The 21,099-nt window shown below is 40.2% G+C and overlaps 1 protein-coding gene across 1 annotated transcript; it reads left to right on the top strand.

The window, feature by feature from the left end:
• The first annotated feature begins 780 nt into the window (after positions 1–780).
• Positions 781–20,587, top strand: LOC115369699 (transmembrane protein 255B). The gene is made up of 9 exons (XM_030066369.1): positions 781–847; positions 3,022–3,161; positions 3,696–3,758; positions 9,757–9,846; positions 12,999–13,079; positions 13,420–13,505; positions 13,750–13,909; positions 15,545–15,649; positions 20,452–20,587. Exons 1-9 carry the CDS (start codon positions 781–783, stop codon positions 20,545–20,547), a joined length of 888 nt encoding a protein of 295 aa, XP_029922229.1. The 3' UTR covers positions 20,548–20,587.
• The last annotated feature ends 512 nt before the right edge of the window (positions 20,588–21,099 follow it).

The raw sequence follows: 21,099 nt of genomic DNA, 5'->3' as shown, positions 1-21,099 counted from the left end.
AAAACGGCAATTCTTACAGAAATCTCTAAATGCCCAAAGTTTTTGACACCAAATCACAGCATGAAGTTTTCCATGGTGTTCCTCAAGGTTTTGGTGTCCTAATGTAGTATTTGGGAGGGATTTGTGACCATTTTTGTTAATTTTGCAAATGGTCAAAAATAGTTAAAGTTTGCACCAAATCTGTATAACAAATGGGATCAACCCAAGAATTGCTGCAACAGCTTAGGACACATAAATGATCAAGAAAATGGCTGTCATAGGCTGCTATCTTAGAGGTGTAACCCTTTTACACTCTAAATGCGTTGGATAAACTACGAGGAGCTCTTGAAGGCAGCAATAAACACAAACGCGCTCCCTCCTCCAGCACAGAAATGAGTGCTTTAAAAAAAAAAAAAAAACATCGTGTGCTTAATTGATTTTGAGATGTCCGACGGTCCTTGAAGGCGTCAGGGGGCAAAGCAGACGCACATATGGAAGCGCCTTGTCTGCTGAGCGCTCACTCTTCCCCGCACGCACGCGCGCGCGCGCACGCACACACACACACACACACACACACACACACACACACACACACACACACACACACACACACACACACACACACACACACACACACACACACAGCCCGCCTGCGAGCCTCAGGACCAGCCGTACACTTTATTAGGAGAGAACAGATTTGTGAGCCTGTCACACACACGCGAGTCCACCCGCGGAAGCTGTTGAAGGCTGATTTGGATTTAAAGGAGTGGATTTTAACCAGATATACTTTTATGTGGTAACATGACTGCTGGAGGGAGACGGGGAGCGGCGGCCCGGGACAAACCACAGCCAAAGAGCCCGGCAACAGGTAAGTGAGTGGGTCTGAGGCCTGCCAGGTACGGGCTTCAGGCTCATTTCATGGCATCTTTATTACTTAAAATAGAGTATAGTGTGTCTAAGTTTTTTTTTTTTTTTTTTTTGTTTTTTTGTAGTTATCAATTAGAAGCCAAGGCATTATTTCAGGAAAGAAGGGTAAAAAAAAAAAAAAATGAAACTTGACTTATACACAGAACCGTAACTATATAATGAGGGAGGTATACTTATGCCAAGGTTAAAGGTTAAGGTCTTACTCAGCTATAGTTAATGACGGAGCCAGAAGTTGGAGCCTAGTTTAGTTCTGATGGTTTTCCTGGTCAGTTACTGTTTAGAAACTCAGAATAAAATTCCTGAACCCAGTTTAAACAATTAGGGTTTCATATTCTAGATTTATTATTATTATTACTATTATTGTTATTACTACTATTCTTCTTCTTCTTCTTCTTCTTCTTCTTCTTATTGTTTAACCATAGAAACTGATGAATCAGAGGATTTTGTTGGGGCTTCAACAAGATGCAGCATAGATTCTCCATGTCTGCTGTGTCTGCTACTGTCTTTTGTTCTAAATGTTGTATTTCTGGCTTGATTCTCCTACTTCAAAAGAAATTTCCCAATACAGCAAATGTTCAAGAATTAAGTGGTAGTGCTATACCTTAGTCTGTGAGAGAACATGTAGCCTTCAACTTAAAGTTTTGACTTTAACAAGCTGTAACCAGAAAAGTAACAACATAAAAAAAAAAAATCTCAAATAATGATGACATGAGATGGCTTTATATCAGTCTGGGGGTTTTCAGCGCTGGGTGTTTGAAAAGCCGTACGTTGGAGAAAAGTGCAAAGGTGTGCACTTCAAAAAAATTCACCTAAAGCTATATTTTACCTTTTGCATGTTCTTCCTTCTCATGGGTTTCCTCCAACAGTCTAATAAATATAGGAAATGGACAGGAAAACAAGACTAGATGAGCCTGGTTGAAACCAGACCACCTCTCCAGCTTGAATTATAGAAGCTGAACCATTTTTTCTCTTTCTCGTTCTTAGTATGTGTTCATGTGTACGTGCACCGCCATGAAATTTCACAACCCTGAGTCGAACATGCAGAGGTCGCATTGTGTTTTCTTTCTGTTGGTCTGATCACTTCAGCCCACTGACCAGCCTTTCTGCAGCTCATTCGACCCCCTGCTGGAAAGTAGAGCCCATCAGCAGTTCTTTGGTGTGGGGCGGTCCCACGAGCAGGGGAACACAGCTCCCCGAATGCAGATATTCAGTCTTCTGCCAGCTCTCAGGACTACAGTTTCACTGGATCATTTCAGTCAGGACAGTAGTAACCAGATGTGCCTAAAGTACACACATTCTTTACTCAAGTAGAGGTAGAGATACCTGTGTAAAAAAAGACTCTTATTAACTATTAATGAATTAATTATTAACCAAGTCAACAAGCCTGTTTTGAAAATGTAGAAAGTAGAGATATTTGTGTTAAAACGTAGGGAGTAAAAATGAAAAGTCGGAAAATGGAATACTCAATTAAATTACAGATACCTGAAAAATCTAGTTAAGTACAGTAAGGAAGTATTTTTTCTACATTTTGGTAGTAACACCGTTTTTGCTCGGCTTGGCTCTGCCTTAAATGTGATTTGGCATGAGTGTTATGTTTCCTGGTTTTAAATTGTTTTATGAAAGCCCCAGTAGTCATGCCTACAATATCATCACAATGTCAACCTCGAAGTATTCAGTCAGTGATATTGTGATACCTGATATTGTCTATATCGCACAACCTGATGCTTTCAACAGATATTTAGAAGGTACTGGTAGATATCTGTATCAATGGTCTTACAGTTGAGCATGACAGATAAAAAAAAAAAAATTCAAACACAGAATGGAGAGATTAATTCCGTCATTTCACTTGAATATGCTAAACTCTGCTCATTCACATCATTGGACCTACATAGGACAGAGACATGGGGCTCAGATATCTAGAATATCTTTTGTTGATATTGAAAGAGATTTTGAACATATTAAGTGTTATCTGTTGGATATTTGGAATTTATCAGTGTTTTGATTTCATTTGCAAAGAGGCTCATAGCTGGAAAGCAGATGAGATGCAGTTTGAAATGTTTTTTGTCCTCCCGTGCCCTGTAACATGACTGAGGGTCTCTGCTCTGTCATGGTCAGTGATGGCAGTGAGGGCCAGGAGGGCTCTGTGGCTGGCACTGGGCATGCTCACTCTGTCCCTGCTGCTGGTGGTCCTGGGCATCTACACCACGACCCGCACAGAGAGCCTCAGCGTCAGCGGCTACGCCTCTGGAGTCATCGTAAGTGTTTGCTCCATCACTGTCAGGACATACTCCTACCGTAAAATGGCATATTGATCAGTTAAACTTTTTGAAAAAGGTTAGAAATGTTTGGTTTTAAAGTTTGCTGCCACCAGGAGACCAGAGGAGATGAAAAATTTGTCAAAACATCATCGGGCATATGATACTCATTTATGAAATCAAAGTTACAGGCCTTACCTTTGATATTAAACAAAGCAAAATCTGTATCTATAAGGAAAATACATCTGCAAAGTATGCTGGAAATTTTTAACCTCTATCTTCTGCGTTGAATAAATACTTAGCATGAACAGTTTCAGTGTAGCTTTCAAATGCTCCTAAATTTTTCTTTGCCATACTTCATTTACTGTCTATGGAGCAGCTACCTGATCCAAAGTGCATTTTAAATTTATACAGTGATATTTTAGCACTTTGATTCAGTGATCTCTAGCTTTGGAAAAGATGTCATTCTTCCCTCTTCCATAATGATTACTCTGCATTTTTGGTTTGTTTTCATCACTGTTATCCTTTCTGCAGCTGGCCTTTGGATCATTCCTGGGAGTTCTTGGGCTTTGCCTGGAAGAAAACCGCAAACAGCTGGTATGTTCCTCTACCCTCTTTGTCTTTTAGTGTCTTGATCTGACAGATTTGCATGCACGTGCATCAAAACACACAGTCATATTTTTTCCCTCTAATGTTTTCTCTCTTTTAACATGAATGCTCAGTCTGACAAGCCACAAGGGAGTATACCATGGCCAACATGCCCTCTGTGTGGGTGGTAAAGCAGGGCCATAGGGAGAGGGGCCCCTTTAGTGCTCTGCAACTCACCTGCCAGTCTCATTGGTGGGGTCGTTCCTGTGTGGCCGAGTTTTTGTTCAAACCAGCAGAACTTGATTTTAACTTCTAGTGGAGATTGTGCTTGTAAATGTATGTAAAGAAAAAGATAAAGAAAATGTATGTGAAATTGTTTGACGAAAAAAAAAAAAAAGTTGTTCCCACTTTGAGGCTACAGTATGAGCTCAGTTATCTAGCCACTGGTTATATGGAATGGCCAGACAATCGCATGACCATTTCCTTTTTTTCCCCTTCCCACTATAAGCTCCAGTAGCCTACAATACAATACACTATACTGGTCTAATCTGGATGTTTTTATGGTATTGTTCTCCAGTTTTTGTGTGCATGTGCACTACCACAAGTGGTTTTATATCATCACAAAGTGCTTGTAAACAACTACTGGCAGGCCTACATATGTGTTATGTAGGGCCTAATGTTTGTGCTGGTTCAAAGGCTGTCTGTCCTCAGCAAATGAGTATGTATACATATATATATATATATATATATATATATGTGTGTGTGTGTGTGTGTGTGTGTGTGTGTGTGTGACAGTTTTATTTTTCTGCAGGGTGCTCTTACAAACAGTTCTACCATGTAGCCCAGCAGAAGTAAACAGAGAAAAAAGGGCCTGGATGCTAAAATGTGCAGTCCTTCCAACACAGCTGTTCCTCCGTTTTGCTCCAGTGCATCTCTCGATCTACCGGCCCTAACGCTGTTTAAGGACTTGTGCATATGTTAAACACAACCACATGCTTGCTGACAAAACATATCACATTTTTCATGGAGGTACTCTTTTCCTAAAATGTCAGAAAAAGAGAACAAGATAATGGCTCAGGGCTTGACAAAGGGAAGGTGTAACATTAGAGTCTCCACGTACAGCTAGACACACGAACAAGGAAGGGGGGTCGGGGGGCTTACACAATAATAATTATACACTATGTCAGCCTGATCTTTCTCAAGACATTATTGAATACAGTGACACGACTTCATTTAGAGCAGAAATAAGTACTGACAAGATCCTGATTACTAACTGCTCACACCTGGTGATGATAAGGTAATGCCAAAGTTCAAGGACTGACTTCAAAGCTAATCCAATAAGTATATACACATCACTTTTCACAACTGCTCACAACGATGTAGGAGAACAGAAGTGTATTCCATTTCATACCACTGGCGTGATTTGTAATGCATTATCTTTTTCATGGAGCATCTTTGGTAAAAGTCACTGTGCAAGGAAACTACTCAAGAGTAAAAGAGTAAGGAAGACATCATGTGACCTGCAGTGAAGGTGTCAGCCTGATGCTTTTGCTCCTGTCCTTTCCCTCTCTTTCTGCTAAAAAAAAAAAAAAAAAAAAAAAAAAAAACAACTACCTACAAGCTTTTATTTCACCATTCTAATCCTGCATATCATCAAACCAACAGGTGCAGGAACAGCATTCAACTTCTCTGTCTCAGAGAAGTTGAACTTCTCTGTCTCATGTTATTTCAGCCTTTAACCTAATGGATGAATTCTGAGTTGTTAATTGCCTTGCACAGTCCTCTCAATGGATGCGAAACAGGCTTTCAGTCATCTGGAATGAGAGTATTTATGGATTGTACTAGACAGATTTGGCTTGGCTCCAATTTTCATTAAGAAGATAAAAGTCTTACATGCTAACTCCTTGGCTGTGGTCATTACAGGAAACATTTTTTCATCTTTTTTCTCCATTCCAAGGGGCTCCAGGCAGGGATACGTCCTCTCACCCTTATTATTTGCCCTTTTGCTGTAGCCTTTAGCTCAAAAGATAAGACCGCACCTCTTTTTTTTTTAAAGGTGATTTTTTTTTGGCATTTCTGCTTTATTTGACAGTCGCAGTGGAGAGAGACAGAAAAGGCAGGGGAAGGAGAGGGGATGAGGGGATGACATGCAGCAAAGGACCTGAGGTCGGATTCAAACCACGGTCACTGCTATCGGGACTAAGCCCTGGTACATTGTACGTGCTCTTAACCAGTGAGCCACCGGGGCACCCCAAGACTACACCTCTTGATTTCTCCTATCGCCTTTAGTAACACATCAAACCACATATCATTATTTGCTGATGATATTTTGGTATACATAGACAATTACCCAACTTCCACTCCCAAAGTCTTGGACACTTTTGAAGAATTTGGTGCTCTGTCAGGTTATGAAATCAACTGGTCTAAGTCATCACAACTTCCACTCAACTCATTTCTTGTCCCCTCCACCATACTTTCTTACACTGCAGTGGTGAAGTCCTTCACTACCTGGGTGTGGTTATCTTCCCCTCACTGTTCTCAGTTACAACTAAAAACTTCCAAAGCTTCTTAAAAAGTAAAAAGCATCTTAAAGAGTAAATTCTTATTCCAATATATTGCTCCTTTCACCCCACAAGGGTTATTGTAATAAGATCCACAAAATTCCTTTTTAGGAGCAGATGTCTCTATTTTTCGTCATATGTGTTGCACTCATTATCAGTTTGGTTAGACCCCAATGCATTTGTTTCTTGGGGGGCAATAGAGGAAAATTTGGCCTATCTTCTTCATTTGCAAGACTTAGTGTATTCCAATATGTTTCCTAAATGCTCCAAATCTAAACAGGGCACCATAATGTCTTACCTTTTATCAGCTTGGCACACTGTAAATACAGCTACTCACTCTTAGTTAATGTGGCGCACCCACAGTCACATTTTCCCAATTTTGCTCTTCTTATCAAAGGAGTCCCATCTTCATTTCCCCGGTGGAGTGATGAAGGCATCCATATTCTCTCTGACATCTGTAATGAGGGGGGTCTCAGAACATTAGATGGATTACAAATGTTATTGGATCGATGTGGCTTTTCCTTTTTTGATATACCTGCAACTCAGATCTTCCTTGCTGACTAATTATGCACCCAGGGGGCATTCTTTACACACCCATGAGCTTCATGTAATGCTAGATATGGCTGTTCACACAAGTGTTTGAGTCTCTAAGTTCTATACCTTGTTTCTGAACTCCTCTTGTAGTCCTCTTGCTGTTCATCAGTTGTGGGAGGAGATCTTGACCGATGAGGTCAATTGGTTTACTGTCTGGGACAACTTGGACTTCAGATCTAAAAACCCTAATCATTAACGTATTCCCTTTTTTACATAGACTTTACCTCACTCCTAGAAAACATCACCTCATGAAACTCATACCCTCTCCAGTCTGTCATCTATGCTCTCTTGGCGGACTCATGCGTATGTCCTGTAAGTGCCCTGAGGTGATCTCATTTTGGAAAGTAACATTGTCTACCCCACCAGATTTACTTGGTATGCATGCTAATTTTGAACGATACCTCTTCACTGGATCTGTTGGCCTCAAGATCACATATTTTATTTGTTGGTCTTACAGCAGCAAAAGTCTGAGAGGGAATCCTCCTCATACACTTACTGATGGCTGATGTCTTTTCTGAACATCCCACATATGGAACAATCTGTAGCTAGGATACATGGGGCTAGAAAAGGACTGTCCAGGCATGGACCTCAGCAGATGTTGAGCAGCTGCTGCCTTGAAAATGTACAAATATGTCATTATAATGTATGGAAGTGCACTTTGCTGTATTGTTGTTAATCTATGAATCTATGTACTATTGAATGTAGAACTATCATGAGATGGAAGTTTGAACAAAACTATTGTTAGGTCTAGTTTGGTATTTGAACATTATCTAATTCTTAGCAATGAAAAACTTACCTCAATGTGCTTGCATAGATTGGATGATGAGTTTTAGGCAGGCACCAGCAGTAATGCATAATAGAACTTTTTTCAAATTATTTAAAAATGTGAATCTAATAATGCATCTTATATTGAAGAATTTCCATTTACCGGATGTTCACTCTGGGCCTACTGCCCATACTTAATATGCCCCATATATATATAATTACATTACAATATTAAAAAAATGGTATGCTTGAATATGGGCGTGTGTCCATGTATGTCCATATTCATATTGTGCATATTTCCATTGATAGATGGTTGTTGGTAAGACTGGTTGTGCTTGGCTGTGCTTGTATTTGAGATTGTTATTCTTGGATTTTTATGTCCATGATGACGGCAGTTTCATAATAAGAGCATGTCAGAGAGCGACACATGTATCATGTTAAATATTTTGCTAGTTTTAGCCAACAAGGTTTTTCTCTGGTATACAAAAACAGCTGTAGCAGAAAGCAAGGCATTTGGGGACTATGTATCAAACATGACTTTATGTTTAAAATTTTATCTACAGTGAACTGAGCTTTTGTAAGATTATGTTTGTTTGAGGTATTGTTAGATTAACGTTTTGAAACATTACAACTGGATCACCTGGTGTTACATCTTGAATCCCGATTTACCTGACCTGATTGTATAACTTGGTGGGGTGTTGTGCACTTCCTGCTGAGAAACTCTGAGAAACTGGAATATACGATAAACCCAACACCACATGCAAGAAGCACTGAATGCATTTATACTTGGCCTTTCAGCTACTCAGTCAATATCTGATCAGATGAACACGCATGGAGTAGCTCAGTGTAAATGGGATTATGGAACCAGAAAAAAACTAGGGAGCACAGGAGACAGTGTGGTGACTATTTGTGAAACGACTGTCTACTTACTGCTGAAGACTGATTACAAATTAGAAGCAGCCGGTGCAGAGAGTATCAGGCTGATTACACACAGGAAACGGGTATACAGCGGTGGGAAACAAGTGGACAGTAGAGATGGGAGGTTTGAGAGCGAGAGAGTGAGTGATTTGTGGTCGGAGGCGGGAGGGGCCAGTCTGTGAATGAGTTAGTGGAGAGGAGGATTCAACACTCCACCACACGCAAGGGCAACTGAGAGATGGAGTAGGAGATTGAGGTGGAGAGGTGGATGATGAAACTGGCTCAACAGATGCTGTAACAAAATGACTGACAGTGTCACATTAGATATCCAAGCTGTACTCACAGCACAGTGCAGCAGCCATTAACACAAAGCTAGCATGGTTATATTATTCACTGTAAAAGTAATGTACTTAACTGGAACAGTCAAGGTTCAGATGTTCAGGACTGTCACATTTCTGCTCTGTACAGGCTTTAAGGAGCTTCTTTTAAAATCTAATGTAACTACACAGTTTCTTTTCCTTCAGCCTGGAGTAAATGATTTAACTTGCCTCTCAAGCGGTTCTCCCGTTCCAGGCAATTAGAATTTTACAGCATTTTCCGCTGCTCTGTATTTCTGGCTCGTACATTTTCAACCTACAGTAACACAGCATTCACAGTGTCAGTTCAGGTTAAATGAATTCCATCAAGAAGTAGAAACTCTATGTTCTCCCCTAAGGGAAAAACTAAGTGTATGCAGCAAATGTAAAGCACTCTTCCGATAATTAAATTCTTTCCGTAAACAGCAAAATGTGATGTGTTTTACCGCTGTTGTGTGTAATCTGACATCACATGGAGGAGCCGGAGCTCTGAAATGAAACCTGAGTTTCCAACTCATAGTTACAAGTTGGATTATCATTCATTTTGTTTTTTCCCAAGTTGGAGTTGCATGCAGCAGTCCAGTTAAGCAGGTTTTCACTACTGCCACCACTACATCTACTTTTACAACTACTACTATTACTATTGCTGATTGTAATAATATCAATTAAGTTTGTTTGTGCCACACTTTTCAAACAAACTTACAGAGCACTTGTGCATTGCATTTGTCTAGACAGCACACATCAGTTTCCCATTTCTGTGAATTTTTATGAGGAAATTCTCACGTTTTGCCTGTTTTCTTCTTTCCTCTCCAGCTGACTGCTGCAATAGTGTTCCTCAGCTTTGGGATCATTACCTCATTTCTCTGCCTTGTGATAGATGGTGTTTTCATAGCCTTTAACATGGTGAGTTACCTTTGTGTACATTGTAATAGAAGAGATATGCATATTTGCAAAAAATAAATGGGGCAATCACAGGCCATATTGCAGGTTAACTTTGATCCAGTTGGACAGAGGAAGCTAGTTTCTTCCCACATGGTGTGTGATAACATCTTTACATTGGCAGTGGAGAATTAATGTTGTTTTGCAAATGCTCTCCAGGAAGAGTTTTGCAAATTATAGCCCAGTCTTTCTAACATGCTAGAATTTCCAGATGGCCTTGTGTTTTTTATTTCTTTTTGTCAGGACATTGAGTACATAGCTTCCCTGTTGTGAAAGCATGATGTGAGAAACAAAAAGCTGCAAAGAGCAGTTATTGAATAGGATTAGCAGAACTGGACTACATTGAAAACAGCCCATCTATAAGCATATTCAAGCTAAAGGGAAAAAAAAAATAGAAAAAAAGGAACAGCCTAATTCTAAAATCCAAGCTCGTTATAAAGATATGCATACAGTATATTTTATGTGTCTTGGATTTGTGACTCACTAACTATTCATTCATTAATTTCATCATTTCCAAAGCTGCTTATCCTAATTAGGGTCGCGGGGTGCTGGGGCCTATCACAGCACTCATGGGGCAGAAAGCAGGGAAACAGCCAAGTGTTGCTTTCAGTTAGTCATTTTAACCACTTCTTGTTCAGTTGTGTTTTTAATGAATAATCACTCTTGTGACTGCAACTGAATAGCTTTTTGTGTGTCTTTACTTTTATGAGCTTGACTGAGGCATTAAGGAAATTTTTAATGGTTTAATCGGTAGAATACAATTTTGTAGGCTGCATTTTTTGTCCTTTTGGGATTACACAAGAAAGATCATACTGTATTTAACAATATTGTTTGCTGAAAAAAGTAGCTTCAACCCTGGGTAAATTTTATGAACTACATTTTACTGAAGTACTTTTTGAAGTAGGCTCCACAAGGAAAATACTTGAGGAGGATATTTTGATGCTCTCTGCACCCATCTTAATCTGCAGAGAAATAGCATATTGCAATTGGATGCAATTGTTGGTTGCATGTCATTTTACCTATCAACTGTCATTACCATTGAGTATAAAGAAAACATTTTTATTATAATGGAGTAAATGATCTTCCACCTACACACGTGTATGAGAGTGAAATGGCTTCAATTTCATTGTTGGCATGTCTTGCTTGACATGGCCAAAATAAATTTGTGAAATAGAGATTTTTCTTTTTTGGGGTTAAAGATCTGTGTCTGCACTGTGTTTTGCCTTCTAGACACTTGACAGTGGGATTATCTGATCTGAGAATAGATTAGAGAGATCAGTGAAGTTGATTAATGAGAACCTCACGATGCAGTAGCACAGGCAGCAGCAGCTGTTAGCGGGGCGTTGTGCAACACAACACTGTATTTACACTCAACAGAGCTGTGGGAGAGATATGAGGAAGAGTGCAGTTATTTATTTTATTTTATTCAATTTATAAAGGACAGTGTGCACTTTCATTAGCTATTCAAGGAATAAAAAGATGAGTGCACCAGATTTAGCAAGAAAGCTAATTTCCATCTGTAGTCCTTACAAATAACATTAAAACAATCAACACAGTAAAACAAACATTAAAATTATCAACACAGTAAAACAAACATTAAAACAAACAGACCTGCACCTCTACCTCACATACCAATACACACAACATAAACACTACAGGCAGGCCATACAAACATAAATAAACAACCTAACCATTCCTACTGTAAAGTGCAGTGTAAAAAATGCCAGTTAGGTAGTAGAAATTATTATTGTATACTTAAAGTGCCAATGCAAAATACTGTAAACCTATTAGCATTACGATGTAAAGTGCCATTGCAGAATATTACAGACATGAGGTTATTGGTATCATCAAATGTGATTGCAGATATTTTAAATACCAACCATGGTAATTCAGAACTACAGATTTACAATGAGGAAATACCAACAATGGTAATAGACAAATACAAGATGGTGCTTGTAAGGTAACACATATAATAGTTAGAAAAACAAAACAAAACAAAACAAAAACAAAAAAAAAACAAAAAAAAAAAAAAAAAAAAAAAAACACAACAACAACAACAACAACAACAACCACAAAAAAAAAAAAAAAAAAAAAAAAAAAACACTGGCAGGAAGTCAGGCAGCACCTAGTGTTGGCAACTCTGATTGCTCAGGAGCCATTTTTTTGTGGTGTGACAGAAGTTATTATAATCTGTGTTAGTTTTCATGTCACTAGGGAGCCTGTTCCATTCTCTGGTAGCCTTGATGGAGAAGGCGGATTGGCTAAAAGCAGAGCTCCTCTGTGGAACTTTGCAGTCCCCATTCGTTACCGATCTTAAGGTCCTTGTTCTCTGCTCAGAGCAGGTTACAACATAATTTTTCAACGGAGGGGGGGCAGCATTATGGATTATTTTATGGACCAGGCGAATGTGTGAGTAAGTGATTAGATTGTTAAAACTTAATAGTTTATATTTAGAGAGGATGTTACAGTGGTGGTACTGTCTTGGCTTCCTGTCCAGTATTTTCAGGGCTTGTCCATACAAAGATTTAATCGGGACCAAGGTGGTTTGGTTGGCCTGCGCCCAGCATGGCATGCAGTATCTCATGTAAGAAAGGATCATAGAATTCAGTTACACATCCCACTCCTGCATATATGGTGATGTTTTTATGCTTTGGATGACTTGTGGAGACATGTTAAATATTTACACCTTTCCTTTGTTTTATTCGAACAAATTGAACTGGGGAGAGTGTGTCCCAACTCACCACAAGGTTGTACGTTTCAGATGCATGCTGGTCATACATATGGTCATCTGGGTTGTATTGCATAATGCAGTGGTTCCCAAAGTGGGAGCCGCAGCACAATAAAGAGAGACTGCTGCCAAATGCAGGCACGTGTGCCCCACTCATGTGCCCAATACAGGTTTTGTTCTGTCTTTCTCTCCATTTCCCCAGTGGTGTTTCAAATGATCATTACCTTGGTTAAAAAAGTTTGGAACCACTGACATAATGAATGTCAATTAATTAATTGCATCAGATTTTTAAAAACAAAACAAAACAAAACAAACAAAAAAAAAACAAAACAGTATTTAGTGTTTTGGATTGAAACCCACTGGATGATATTTCTTTAACTCTTGCCAGGACATTCGTCCTCTGAAAGCAGGGAGATGCCAGTACTACAGCAGCGGCAGCAGCTACATCTATGAGAATTACTATGCCTCTGTAAGTACCAGTGAAAACATGTGTGGGCGATATGAGCTGTGTGTAAGGACCACAGTGTTCAGACAGCGTGTTGGCACAGATGATCATGGTCCTAACTGCACTTAAAGCAAGCCTTGTCCAGATTATTTTGGATGTCTAAATGTTTGGAGATTTGATTTTTAATATTTTGCCATTACAGGACTAATGGCATTGCAGGACCTTTTTTTATGCAGGACTTCATCATCATTTGTGTTTCATGACATCTCAGTTTCTCTCAAAACAATAGCTCTGTGGAATCTTGTACATACAATCTTATACATATGTCTTATTCAAATACAATGTTATCTGCCTCCTGTTACAGGTGTCGTGTCACAGTCTGAAGGAATCATGTAGCATGGTGGTACGAAGTGGGACCTGCTACTGCTGCGACCTGTACGACTGTGCCAAGTGAGACAATTTCATCATCAGTGGAACAGGATATGAACACACACACACAGTCAGCATATTATCATTTAGTTTGCCATCACTTTTTAATCAAACTAACCCTTGGGCTGTGACACTGCAGGTTTGAATCTGACTCACGGCCTTTTTTGTGTCATCCTGTCTCTCTTCCATCGTTGTCTTCTTTAATAATTATTTAATTAATTAATTAACAGTATTTATAATAAACAGTTGCTGTCCTGTTCTGCAGTGGAAGCTACCTGGACAACTACTATGAGTTTGTTGGTGTGCAGGACTGCCGGGACGTCCTGACTCTGTACGCTCTGATCTGGGTCCTAACCTGCCTCAACCTTGTGGCCTTCTTCACAGGCTTGTTGGTCACAGCAGTGCTAGGCAGCATTAAGGACTTGGTAATGCACATAAACACACACAGACATTAAAAGCCATCTGATACAATTAATGCACAAGAAAACATTTAATTTGTGTAAATAAAAGACATGCTTTCAGGCAGTTTTCATTCAGAAACCTCACTTTGCTTGTCAAGGTAGCAGTAGCACTATTTTATTACCGGTTAGCTGCAGAATATGCATGAATAAGGAAAAGCACTAGAGGTGAGAGCTGTACACATGCATTACACTCTTCAGTACAGTCAGTGCTACACTGGACAGAAGGTTGTACTGTTGGCTTTGTGTTGATTTTATCCAATTGCACATTTCTCTAAAATCTAAGCACAATGTTGCCTCACTATGTGAGGATTTGGTCCGACTCTGAACGCACTGCATCCCCAACAAGATTTAAGAATCCAGACGTGATAGTTTGTATTAGCCTACCTTGATAAGGTAATACCAGTCTTGTTGAAGTGACTAGTAAATTGAAGAAGGGCAAATTGAAAATATCTTTGTTGCTCATTCATAGTGTGAAAAACTGCTGAAGCTGTGTCTGGCATTTTAAGTCAGCATTGTGAGAGATTTAGATGACTAATCAGGACCATTTGACAGACAAAGTTCCTGGCTATTTCAGAGTGCATTAAGTTTTATCCCGAGCATACGATTAAAGCCAGGCCCCCTGACTGCAATTAGGCATTCAGTTTTACAGGGGCTGGTGTGTGTTGGTATTTTAAGACACCAAATGGCATATATTATGCAACTATTCTCTCTTAAACAGAGCATGTGGCCTGCTAATGCACCGGTATTCGATTGTGGGAGCCCGGCATTCATCGAATTAGATCTAATTACAGCCAAAATCTGGTCCTGAAACTGATAAAATGATTTGGTCATATGCAATGTGTCTCCACCATAAATTACTTAGACAAACCCAAACTTTGTATTCAAAGCCAAAATATTTAAAATGTAGCTTTTAAATAGCACACTATTGTATGCTGATTTAAACACACTTCCCAGTGTTTACACAAACGGTTCACACTTGATCTTTTTTGGATTTACACTAACTTTTGTAATTTCTCTTTACATTTAATCTTGAATGTGACTGTATGCACAAAGAGTTTTTCATCCTTCCGCCCTCCCTTTTCTGCCTGAATCTGGTTGTTCTCAGCTAAGGGGAATGTGGGATGTTTGGAGCTAATGGCCAACCATAAGGCAAAGCAAAGCTGACATTAGGGATGGGATGTCACAAGCTTGTCAACTATTTATGATTTAATACGTATGGATGTAGCCTCACAACCACTTTGAGGTTAGACCACTGTAGTGTAGACTGAGGCAAGAGACCTGGATTCAGATTCACTCACAGAACACATGCACAAAGTCATATCACATTTGTTATATAGATTTTTCTCACAAACGAAGGGCTTCACATATAACATACTTACTACATAATATTGATATATTGTGTCTGAATATATATAGTTTCAGAATGTATATACAGCATAACCTATACAGTATGCTCATATATGTGTATGTATCATGTAATGTATGTATTTGAATTATAACGGATTGGTGATTCTTAAGATACATTCATATTTTACCCATATAAATATAAATGTTAAAGGTTTGTATGTGTCTTTGTGCATGTGTGTGTGTTTCTTTCAGAGGAGGAGCAGCGCAGTGAACCAGCCTTCTGAGAGCACAATGTGCTCTCCTACAGCTCCACTGCTGATGGATGCCAGCACACACACAGTTCAGCAGTTCCACCCGGTCAGTCTGTGTTACAACATACACACACACACTGGAACCAGAACAAGATGTGATTACATACATGAACATACACGAGTTTTTACAGTGTATGTATATACACATACATAACAGACATCCATACAGTTTATGTAGTAGTTTATATATCAGCCAAATATCTCCTCTCTCTTTCTCTCTCTCTCCCATGCACACACACTGAGACACACACATACACCCACACAAACCTCCCACAGCTCCACTGAACCTCCATCCAACATCCCATATTACTTACACATTGCTGATTGATGAAAACTGTCAATTCTATGTAGTTGACTTTGCTGGGAAAACTTGCTGTGGTTCAAAATGAGTTTTCAATGAGTCCCATGAGTTACTGCTGGATTCAGCTCAGTGCATCCATGTAAACTTTCAACTCAGACAGAAAAACATCAAAATGACTGAGTTTTTAATTTGAGTGAGTCGGTCTTAAATCCACGCCCAAGGATGATGGGGTCACCTGGTTCAGTCAACAGTATGTCCAATTAAAAACTGTTCTCTGAGACCACATATCTTGAAATCTTTTTGTCTAATTCCCATGAAATTTTGTGAGCACATCCATGCTACCCAGAGGATGAACCCTGTCAACTTTGGTGACCTTGTGACTTTTCCTCTAGCGCCACCCTCAGTTCAAAACATACAAACCCTGTTCTCGAACCCCTTGCATTTCCGTTACGAGCACCAAGCCAGCAGGAGGGCCCACACATCACTCATAAAGTCAGATTTAGGACAGCTGCAAGCGGTGCTGTGAAAGTGCAGCTGCAGTGAATCATCACGTGAACCTGCCTGACATGGCTCTGATGTTAGTTTTGGCGAGTCTCTGGCCGTGTAGTTCCCAGAGTTCACCTGGGACCATGTTAGTGTGTCCCTCTTCTCACATTTCTACAAAAAAGTAGGATGCTGAGTGCACCATTCCCTGATTGCATCTGAAATTAAAAAAAAAAAAAAAGAATGAATTGATGAATGGATGGATACATGAACAAATGAATCCATTCATCCATCCATCCTTCTTTCTTTCTGTCTTGTTGATTCATGATTTCCTTGCTAATACTGGAACAGACCACAATGTGAATATTTTAGGTTCTGGATAATGCACAGAAATTCTGAATGTTTTTCCACACTAATTATGGAAAACATCTTTCTTCTGTCCCTTTTCATCCACTTTTAGGCCCCGTTTACACGACAACAGTTCTGATGAAAACGGAAAACTCATTCCTTTGCGTTTTTAAAAAGTTCCATGTTTATACAATAACGCTGTGAGAACGATCCTCGTACACACGGATCTGCAAAAACAATTGAAAACGCTGTAGTGTGCATGCCAGGCCAGTAGGTGGCGGTGCAACTTTGCAATGTAACACCACAGAGTAGCACCACGCGCCTGTGTACAAACGCTTTGGCAGTGCGCCGTTGTTGTTGTTTTCCTGTTCGCGCATGGCTGAAAACGTCATAGTCACGTGCGAAGTGAGGCCGTGTCGTCATCGTTTTCACAAGAATTTCATATTGCCAGTTTACACGGTGGTGGGGAGAGTGGCGTTATCAAAAAATTCCACTCTGGAACCCGGTTTCCAAAGTTTGCGTTTTCAAGCACCTAAAACGCAGTTGTCGTGTGAATGAAAGGCCAAACTGCAACAAAAGTTTACCGTTCTTTGTGAAAATCGTTGTCGTGTAAATGGGGCCTGCAGCAGCAACTTTGGTTTTAATGCAGTGTTTTGATGCAATGTTTTTTAGCAATGGAGTGTGACCTTTTCTGGTTGTCATTAGGTGGTGCACACTTTGAGATTTTAAGAGTGGATGATGACTGGCAGGTTGGTGCTTTTAAGCGGGCATCCTCCTTCCTCAATGTTTTCTTGATGAAGCCCCTACATCTCCAGAGGGCTCACATTTGATGTCCTGGGAGCAGATCAGGTTCTCCTAGTCCCTTGATGACTGTTTATTTGATATGGTCGAAGATTTAATGACGAAAATCAAATTTAAAAAAGAAAAGCCACAACAAATCAAAACAAAAAAAACATTATTTGCCAGCCACGTTGCTGTGCGTTGGATTCCAGCTCTGCATGTTGTAGCTTGTTGCAGTCACATGCCTCATCAAGACACTCGCCTCATGAGCTATGAGCCATGATGTGGACATTCTGCAGGGAGTTAGACTGGACAACCATGTCTGGCTAAAGGCTGGTGGCTTTTATCTGCAGTGGAAATGTGAGCCTCTGGCCAATGTGTACCGGGACCCTCCAGGCTCAGATTGTGTTGAGCTGTCCTGGGTCTGGTTTTGGGGACATGGATACTTTCATTTCTTATCTCACTCATGAATGAAAGCTATAGGTCTTGAGGGGTTTGATGCTCTGGGATGAGCTTGCTCTGATTAGGCTGGTTGTAAACCTGCCATGTTGTTTTTGTGGCAGTTTCCCCTGCCACTGGTAACACACCACAGCAGCACACCACACCATCAACATGCAACAGGTAAGCCAGGTAGCATGCCTTTGATAGTTTGGTGGGTGCACACACTGAGCTACATGTAACAACAAGGCTGTTTCCTGTGCTATTTTCCCTGTTAGGTTTACCCCAAACACTACCCCAAACACACAAACACATAAGTACGGTGAATTAACTCTTTATTTAAAGAATGTAAATGATATTTTGAGTTGCTTGTTTCTAATGTGCCCTGCGATGGACTGGCGACCTGTCCAGGGTGTTTCACTGCCTTCCGCCCTATGTGCGCTGGGATAGGCTCCAGCAACCCCCCACGACCCTTGTGAGGATAAGCGGTTTAGAAGATGAATGAATGAATGAATGTTTCTAATGTGTTCCTTGTTCTTACCGCAGTGCTTCCTGGTTCTGGGCAGTGTCAAAGTACCCAAGCACAGCTTCAGGCAGCCTTTTGCATTGCCTAATGAGTAGGGAGCGTGCTTAGTCCACTCATGCTGCACCATACCAGTGATTAAAAGTATAAAAGCGGATTGTAACCTATACATGGTATTATGTTTGATGATGTAATGATGACTCATTTAATGTATTTAAATCATGTATAGGCTTTTTTTTTTTTTTTAAAATAATTGAATTGTTCCTGTGTTCAATTAAAGATGGTATGGTCCAGTGGGAGGGGCCTTGCCTTTAAGTAGAGGGGATCTACCCTTCCTAGGCAGTCAGTGAAGGGCTGCTGTGTGATGCAGACCTAGTGGTGCTGTGTTAGTCTATTGTAAATATTTTTTCTGCTGTATTTTTGCCTTATTGTCTGCTGGGTTGTTATCAAAAGGGCAATAAAACACCTGATTTTCTTTTGCATTAAATGGACTTTGCTGCTTTTTTTTTTTTTTTTTTTTTTTGCATTTTTTGCATTTTTAGTTAAACTGCACCCTTTTCAGTTAGCCTTTCGGCAAACTACCCACACTCAAAGGCAGAGTGTGACAGTTTTATTTGGACAAAAGGAGTGTGTTGGATCTTCACTGAGATACTGGTTTTTTTGGCGTTGGTGTCAAATGTGGCTCTGATGACAAAAGTCATTTTGCTTGCTTCCTTTTGTTTCTCACATGCTCCCGTTCCATCCATTGGTCCTGCATAGCGAAAGACAGCTGTTGCGGTCCTTGACACCGCTGCTGCATTTACATGACCACAAGCTTCCTTTGCTCTGCTGCTGTGGCTTTGTGCCAAGTGGCTGTTGTCTCCTCTGCCCTGCTGCATCAGCCCCATGTCCCTACTGCACTGTCTTAGCTGTGGTTCATTTCTAGACAATTACTAGTGCTGGTGAAGCATTGTTGATTGTTTTCTTGCAGGATTCTGTTTGTGTTACTTGCAGCTTTTTTTTTTTTTTTGGTGCACTTAAGCTCAGAGACTGGCAGTGCAAGAATTCCCTTCCTGTAGAAAGCCACTTCTTTGCATATGAGGTCACCATCTGCTCCATCATTTCCACTTTCAAGACTGGGATGTCATAGACTCTGAGAGACCACACTGTACAGTGGAGCAGACCAAACTGCAAACAGCAGGCAGTAGGGTTTTGTGAAGGGTGTCCAGCCTACTGATTCCTGCTGCAGTTGTCATATCTGGTCTTTGTCTTTGGGGCTTGCATTACAGCTTCCTCCAAGACTTTTCACAGGCTGCTCAGATACTTTTGATACTGGGACTTCACTGTTCAAGAATCTGGTGTCCGTTAGCATTCCCTTTTCAAAGGAGACATGGCTCAAACTTCAGCTTTCTAAGCAGCTGCCTGACACCTGCTGCAGGTTTGGTGAATGTTCTGATGTCATCAATAAAAGTCCTGATAGACAAAAGGTGCAAACCAGATTTGGTTTGTTTGCCAGCCACCACCCACACTGAGATTCTTATCATATCTTGCATGGTCATTGTGAAAACACACCATGCTGTAGCTCCCACCCCCAGGCCCTGCCATGCTGTGGTGAATCTAGGCATTTAGTAACAGAATTGCAGATCTTAGAAGCAAAGCTTGACCAATACTGTGTTGGATCCCAGTGCTTGGAGGAAGATGAATGCTGCCCAGAGGAGTTCATGGGGAACTGAGCCAAAGGTATTGGCCAGGTTTAAAAAATCACATGGAGATCTCTCCTCTCTGTTTTGGCCATTTGAATTTAGTGCCGGATCATGCACCAAGCAACTGGAAACAATGGAATTCCTGCCTTATGTGTATAGACAAAAGAGCTTTTTGTTTACAGTAATTTTGGTAATGGTATGTGACACTGAGTGTTTTACTACTGTTGCTATTTGTTCTTTCTTTCTTTCTTTCTTTCTTTCTTTCTTTCTTTCTTTCTTTCTTTCTGTCACAGAGTTTTCCTTCATCACTGAACCCTCAGTCCAACCCTCCTCCCTTCGCCCCGCTGTCCAACCTACTGCCGCACAAAGTCCAAAGCTTCTCAGCCTGAGGCCACCACACCACTCCGCCACCTGATCTGTCATCACTACATCAGCAGATGCCGCTCTAACATATCTACAAAGAAAGGACACTTTTTGGCTGACTTACATGCTCATCCTGAACAATATGCAGCAATACACATTTGATATTGCCGTGGGTAAATCTAAATGGTAAGAAATATGAAGCTAAGTTTAAGACCTGAAGAATGCCGAATTCACAGTTACCTGGCAAGTGATGTATCCACTTTTCTTTCATGTGTATCACAAGAATATTAAGTGCATTTTACTGTATGTTGCTCAAAAATATGTACAACTTTTTAAGTAAAATGTTTGTAAATCAATTTTAAGTATTTGGTACTTATTCTTATTACTGAGTCTGCTGCTTGTGGCATATATTCATATAATGTATTGGCATAAGGGACTTTTATGACTATTATTATTATTATTGTTGTTGTTGATGATGATATTGCTGATGTTCCACCAACAGGAAACAAAAACTAGATGTTCAACAAAGCCTTTTTGTCACTTCTTTTCTCTCTCAAACTATGTAATCTTGACCCTAC

Source organism: Myripristis murdjan, chromosome 13 (assembly GCF_902150065.1).
Source record: "Myripristis murdjan chromosome 13, fMyrMur1.1, whole genome shotgun sequence".
NCBI classification, from domain to species: Eukaryota; Metazoa; Chordata; class Actinopteri; order Holocentriformes; family Holocentridae; genus Myripristis; species Myripristis murdjan.
The sequence above is the reverse complement of the archived record's forward strand: the minus strand, read 5'-3'. Positions and strand labels throughout refer to the sequence as shown.